The following is a 7603-nucleotide window of genomic DNA, read 5'->3' as shown; positions in this document are numbered from 1 at the left end:
TGTATCGTTTCCGACACGTGCTGTACACGGTAGACCAATCACAACAGACCAGAGCTGTTGAGAAATGGGAAACGAGTTTTTCAACGGCTCTACAACAGACCAGCTCTGGGGCATCTGATCAATCAGATCAGAGCAGGCTCACAGAAAGGAGGGGTTTAGAGAGACTGAATCTTAGAAGGAACTGTTTGAGAATCGTTGGAAAATGATATTAAATGCATATTTTGAGAATATGCACTGTAGGAGACTCCCAAAACAATATTAGGAACTTTTAAAATGGCATAATAGGGGCACTTTTAGGCTCTGGAATAAATTCATTCAAATAAATTCTATTGTTATGATAAGCCACATTTCTTCTTCTCTCTGTAGAAAACAGTAAAGAAACAGAACATTTCTAAAAATGTGAAAATACAGACATTCTGTACTTCCTCGACCAGTTATTCTCAACCATGAGGCCAGGGCCCACTAAAGGGGCCTTAAAATGACTTAAAATGGTTTAAAATAAGACAAAATAACTAAAAATCAATATATTTCTTTGTTTAATTGACCACCGTAGCAACTGTTTTATATATTTTTTTGAACCAAGGTTCCCATTGACTTGAAAAAATATATGAGGTAGTCTGATTATGAAAGTGTGATTTAGAAATGTCATGTTAATTAATAAAATCTTACAATTCAGTGTATTAACGAATACACATCTGCCTAGTTTTTACAGCTTTTAAAATGTAGAAATAATTCTTAATCCTTATCAGTAAATCATAAACAGCTGGAAAAGTCATTGGGCCTTTTGATATTATTGACAATGTGGACAATGAGGGGCTTTGGGTCAAAAAGGTTGAGAACCACTGTATATTCTTGTGCAGGTGCGATATAAAGGAGTCTTGGAGCTACGGCTCAACCACTAAGACTCCCAGGTTGTTGTTGAATATGATCCTGCCATTCACCTCTTTACTGCAGTCAGGATGTCTCAGTAAGTCCAATAAAGCCCCGACTGGTGGAGGGCTGCAGTGATGGTTGACTTTCTACAACTTTCTCCCATCTCCCGACTGCATCTCTGGAGCTCAGCCACAGTGATCTTTGGGTTCTTCTTTACCTCTCTCACCAAGGCTCTTCTCCCGCGATAGCTCAGCTTGGCCGGACTCTGTGATGTCCATCTGGGACAGAAGCTCATAGTTCTGGTAGGGGATGCCCTCAGTGTCTAGGAAGGTCTTTATATCTCCTGTAGTAACACACTGGCTGATCTCAGTATTACACAGTTGTTTTTTAAAGGTTGTCCATAATTTTCCCCATCCACTCTCACCTAAAATATGTAGAAGCAGAACTGAGGTCATTGTTTCCTTAAACAGAACAGACACATTTTTTAATTTTGAACCCACTGTACTGCCCTACAAATATTAAATTCTTAATGAAAATTAGAAAAAAAAACACTTTTTTGACTGATTTGATTTCACCTTTTATACTCCATTTCCTCTGAACCTGAGCATAGTTGAGCTAAACCTGTGAGCCAAAGTCCACTTAAGCAAAAGGCATAGTTACTTGAATGGTACATTATTTAAGTTACGCACTTTGGTGACGTTTTGAACTCAGATAATTTTCTGTACCTGACACCAGAATGATTAAGAGTTTCCCATCTTTGTGTAGAAGACTCCGAAAAAATGAGACAGTGGCCTCTGGATCTGTGACGTAGTACAGCATCTATTAAACAGACTGATATTAATATTCTACAAACACAACACAACAAAACACGTCTGACATGCAGACCTCAATTATATCACTTTAATTGATTGAATAATATACTATACTATATTTAAGTTGATGATTGTCACATGAAATTAAAATGAATTAATTTTTTCTAAATGCATGTTTCATGCACGTTTCATTTTTTTTTATCATTTTTATTTATTTTATTCATATTTTTGTATTTCTAAATTAAAATGTCTTAACTCGATCTCCAGTAAAACGTCAGACTTCTCTGTTGATGTATGCCAGACTTGTTCAATCATTTAGTCAACTTGGGACCCGTCCCTTTCTTACAATCGACTGCAAACTCACATTAAGATCTGCCTCCATCCAATCAACAAGCAACGAATCATTGCTTGTTGATTGGATAGAATCACCCTACATTAATTTATTTTTTGATAATCCAATTCACTCGAATGTCTGTCACAAAATGGAAGAAAACTTCCTGTCGCTACTTCCATAATATCATGACATCTCAAAACCTGTATCATGTGAATGAAGTCCATCTTTTTCCCAGGGTTTTTCTGTTGCCAGTGTTTTTCAAATTCAGATGCCGTCATCTTATTCCACTCAAAGTTAATATGATCAAGATCTGGAGTTGTTGACACCCGAACTAAACAGAAAGAATAATAATAATAAAAAAAAGAATAAATAGCCAGTTATTGTTAGAATTAGTAAAAGCGTATATACGTTTAGCTTAAATGAGCATCAATAAAATGATTGGTACCTTTATATTTGTGCAGCATATCATTGCTTGGTTCCACCACTTCATTGTCGACTTTGACATGTGGATGTTTCAGGTGTAGCTGAGCAAGCATCCCTAGATCAATCTCACCTGGAAATTAGATGAATATGGAGAAGTGAGAACTCTGTTCGGTATTAAAATCTGATATAGGCTACTGCATGAAATTATGATATAAACAGAATGTTAATAATTCAGTCGTTATGAAAAGTATACCTGCTCCACTCCCTCCTCCCATTACATTGAAAATGGATCTCCCCCCCCCAATACTGCAGAGAGAGAGAGAGAGAGAGAGAGAGAGAGAGAGAGAGAGAGAGAGAGAACATAATAAAGGCAAGATAATATTATAATATCTTGTCATTGTTAAATCTGCTGGCACACTCTGCATTACAAATCTAAGACAGGCTAAATGAATAAAACATGACATTCATCAAGAACGATAAAGCACCTTGCCAGTATGTCTGGTAGCGTATTATGAATGAAGTCCTGCATGCACTGGTGCTCTGATGAGCGCTCCAGAAAAAGCTCAAATGATTTGAGGTATCTTGGATAATCTTCCACAAGTGATCTGAATGGAGCTGCCATGGCTTTCTCCTGCTGAAACTGGTGTTTTAGAACAATAACATGAGTTATGAGTTCACCCGAAAGGAAACAAAGTAGATATTTTGAGAAATGTCTCCGTTTTTTTTTTAATCCATACAATGAAAGTCAGTGGTCACCAATGGTTACCAACATTCTTCAAAATATCTCATTTTATGTTTCACAGAAGAAATAAAGTCAGACAGGTTGAGGATGAGCAGTTGCGTTGGGGTAGAAATCGCGACTCCACCCCCCCCCGTCCCACAAGTGATCTGAATGGAGCTGCCATGGCTTTCTCCTGCTGAAACTGGTGTTTTAGAACAATAACATGAGTTATGAGTTCACCCGAAAGGAAACAAAGTAGATATTTTGAGAAATGTCTCCGTTTTTTTTTTAATCCATACAATGAAAGTCAGTGGTCACCAATGGTTACCAACATTCTTCAAAATATCTCATTTTATGTTTCACAGAAGAAATAAAGTCAGACAGGTTGAGGATGAGCAGTTGCGTTGGGGTAGAAATCGCGACTCCACCCCCGTCCCCCGTCCCCCGTCCCCCGTCCCCGTCCCTTTAAGACACATACAAGTACATTGTTCCTTTCCTGGAAATACATTTTCTATTAACCAATCACCAATCTGATGAGCATCAAACTGATTTTAGGGGCAGAGGTAGGGTATGGAAGAACAGTTTAATGATACAATCGCTGTCTTTGGATTTTAGAAGTTGGATTGGGGCCGTGGACACAATCTTTTTGCTATTTGCAAAATATCTGCAGTCACAGGTGAACACAGTCTGAAATGATTAAATAAGGGGAGACATTCAAACTAACAAGAAATAATAGGTAATTCAATCTCAATTATTATGCTTACAATAACATTTGCAATAAAACATGCATATCTCGATGGCATGAATAAAAAAAGCTATTCTATAAAACGTGTTGTATTTGTGAATGACGACTTCTATTCACTAGCTAAGTGTCAGTCAGTCATCAGTATCATTTAACATATCTCTGCCCTGCGTTACATTCAGATGAACATGAGATCATATTCATCAACATGTTCATTGAGAGCGTGACATACTGACTCGCTCCCATTTGTGGAATTGTTTTATTTCTGACTCTAGGTGACTGAAACGGAGTGTGCGGCGCCGCCTCTATACATCAGCGCACTAATAATAACACGGAGAAAGCAGAAATGTGCCGCGGCTTACCTTCACTTCTCTCCGTTTTCACACCGCTAGAGACGCTGGGCCGCCTCACATCCAGACAGAGATGAGCCCCGCCCACATCGTTAAAGACGCAGTGCTGCACAAGACAAGGCAAGGAGGGCCGGAGCCCTGCAGGGTTTAGATTCAACCCTAATTAAACACATCTGATCCAACTAATCACGTTTTTCAGGCTTATTTGAAAACTTCATGGTATGTGTGTTGGAGCAGGGTTGGAACAAAAATCTCCAGCCCTCCTGGAATTGAGTTTGACACTCCTGTTTGAGATGCTCTCATAATTTTAATTGATAGGAAATATAACAAAATATATTAAGTGAAAACCATGGCTCTCCACTACTTATATTTAAATTATATTTTAGTATTAGGTTGTTCACCAGCACAAATATTTATTTTATTAATAAACACATTTACAAATATTTTTTTCCCCCATACATTTAATAATTTCCTATATACCAGGAGTGCCCAAACTCAGTCCTGGAGGGCCGGTGTCCTGCAGAGTTTAGCTCCGACTTGCCTCAACACACCTGCCTGGAAGTTTCTAGTATGCCTAGTAAGAGCTTGATTAGCTGGTTCAGGTGTGTTTAATTGGGGTTGGATCTAAACTCTGCAGGACATCGGCCCTCCAGGACCGAGTTTGGGCACCCCTGCTATAGACTGTATCACATGCCACGAAGCCATCAACATGTCACTTGACAGGAACAGAAAATAACAACTTAAATGAGACAACGTGCTCAGCTGACTGCTGCCCTCATGTGTTCATCAGTGGAATTTCACTTCACACTTCACAACCATGTAAGTGAAATGACAGCACACTATGATTTCCCTTAAACTACATGCTAAAACATAACACAGAACACTCAGCTTACATTCAATCCATGTTATTAAACTAGGCCACATAATGACAGACAGGACAGTATTAAATAAGTCACGCCTGAGAAGTAAGGCTGTGAGATAAAATAATAAAACATGACAAATACAGCATATAAAATACGAATACTTTAATCACCTTGTTTATTTGCTTGTGTATTTATTCATTCATCCATTTATTCAGTTTATCCTTGTTAATGAACTTGTCTGGCAACAGTACAGACAAAAACAGACATTAAAGTCAATTCAGCACGACATAAACGATTGAGAATAGGCATGTATTAATTAAAATTAATCTTACATAAACAAACATACATTACGTGTATACCTATAATAAAATAATGAAAACTATGTCTCTCTGAGCCCAAACATACACACAGTTTAGCTTCCTTTATTAAAACAAAGAGTGAAAAATTTAAGGGGGTCTGAATACTTTCCGTACCCACTGTATACTTTTTGATAGTTACATAAGTTAGTTCAATTTCAAGTTAAATTGTTTAAGAGTTTAAATTAGCACTGATGGAAATGTTATGCACTAGTCTTGCCCTCATCATTTTGATCCAAATATACAAGAAAAGAGAACAAGACAAAAATTCAGTGATCATTCTTTAATCTGTCTCTTACCAGTTTCTTTATTACAAGAAACAGATAAAGCAATTTTCCCACTTCTCTCCTCAGTCAGTTTGATCATGTCAAACTTTGTTAAACAGATCTACTCCTGGTGAATAGAAATTCATGATTAAAATGAGAGAACCCACAAAGATTCATGGGAAATCTTCTGCAGAATTATTAAGGCTTAATGGAAAAATTAAGCCTGACAGAATCACACCACCCAGACACGTGTCCTCTAGGTGGCACTGACAAGCCTGGTTAAATTCATCTCATCCTTGAGCATAAATGACAGGCGTTTATTAATAAAAACTGATTAAACAAAAGATTTAAATGATTCAACATCCTGAAGTGGAAGGATCTGATGGGCTGCACATTAGAGACATTCAGAGCTGTGTGACGATGGTCAGACAACAGAACATTTAACACAATTCACTTTACTTCAGATACTTTTTCTCATGGTATTTACACAATAACAGGACTGTTTTGTTATGTGTTTTGTTCTGTTTGTTTCTGTCTCTGTTTTCCATCTTTTGTCTTAGTTTCCATCTTGCTCCATCTGTTGGTTTATGATGGGTATTAAAAATGAAATGTGGACTGAGTTCAGCATCTATAAAAGAACATGAGTATTGTTTTATAAGGACAGTCTTATTAAAGGAATAGTTCGCCAAAATATGAAAATCTGCTGAAAATGTACTCGTTCTTCAGGCCATCCAAAGTTGTAGATGAGTTTGATTTTGTTCATCTGAACAGATCTGGAGAAATTTAGCATTACGTCATTTGCTCACCAATGAATCCTCTGCAGTGAATGGGTGCCGTCAGAATGAGTGTCACATTAGTCATGATAATCCAAAAGGAACTCCTGAACTCCTATCCATCAATTAACATCTTGTGAAGTGAACAGTGTGTTTGTAATAAATACATCGTCATTTTTTTAACTTCATAATGTTGCTTCCGACTAAAATCCATGGACTGTCATTCTGATGGCACCCATTCAGTGCAGAGGATTGGGTGAGCCATTGGTGAGTGATGTAATGCTAAATTTCTCCAAATCTGTTCCAGTGAAGAAACAAACTCATCTACATCTCGGATGGCCTGAGGGTGAGTACATTTTCAGCTAATTTTCCATTTTGGTTGAAGTATTCCTTTGAATGGCCTCTTAATTAATTATGTATGATTTAAAAGACAAATGTGTTGACAGCTATGAACTTAAAAGTAGTGTATGGTACAAAGGCACAGCATCTACTTCACTTCTGTCCAAGTAGCTGAAACCAGGGGCGGATTGGCCATCTGGCAATTCTGGCAAATGCCAGAGGGGCCGGACCATTTTGTTTAGTATGGGCCGGTCAGATTTTTTTCTAAATATATATATATATATAAATAAAATAGTTTTTACGGGCCAACAGCGCATGGGACGGGTTTTTATCGCTTGCACAATTTCTCTATGGTTATAGTAATAATAATGTTAATAATAAATAAATGTTAAGCATTTGGCCCAGTCGGCAACGGCCGGCCGCCTGGTCCCGAGATGGGCCGACCGAACCGTTCAGTCAAAATCAAGCACGTCATCAGTGAGATTGCAACACGAGCTAATTTTCAGTAAAAGCTAGATAGATAATGGACCGTAAAAAAGGAAAGGCAGTGCAGAAAAACTTTGAGAAAAAAAGGGCTTAGGTCCGATGCTGCTAAATGCGTATTTGAAAACTCTTTTCAAAAGGTTTAAATTCGGCTGCTGCAGAAAACAGAAAATACAGCTAGCACAAGTCATTTTCATACTACTTCTACCAGTTAGCTCGTGTTTTTGTTTTTTTGACAGTAGCCTACATTGTATTAAACAGTTGTAAG

At 37.7% G+C, this 7603-nt stretch overlaps 1 protein-coding gene across 1 annotated transcript; it reads right to left on the bottom strand.

The window, feature by feature from the left end:
* Positions 1-857: 857 nt before the first annotated feature.
* Positions 858-4365, bottom strand: LOC107558040 (histamine N-methyltransferase-like). The gene is made up of 8 exons (XM_016241646.1): positions 4268-4365; positions 2928-3082; positions 2696-2748; positions 2465-2572; positions 2220-2350; positions 1599-1692; positions 1067-1297; positions 858-988 (listed from the first exon to the last, which is right to left on the bottom strand). Exons 2-8 carry the CDS (start codon positions 3062-3064, stop codon positions 885-887), a joined length of 858 nt encoding a protein of 285 aa, XP_016097132.1. The 5' UTR covers positions 3065-3082; positions 4268-4365; the 3' UTR covers positions 858-884.
* Between the last annotated feature and the right edge of the window lie 3238 nt (positions 4366-7603).

Source organism: Sinocyclocheilus grahami, unplaced genomic scaffold, assembly GCF_001515645.1.
Source record: "Sinocyclocheilus grahami isolate Dianchi unplaced genomic scaffold, SAMN03320097.WGS_v1.1 scaffold630.1, whole genome shotgun sequence".
Lineage (NCBI taxonomy): Eukaryota > Metazoa > Chordata > Actinopteri > Cypriniformes > Cyprinidae > Sinocyclocheilus > Sinocyclocheilus grahami.
The sequence above is the reverse complement of the archived record's forward strand: the minus strand, read 5'-3'. Positions and strand labels throughout refer to the sequence as shown.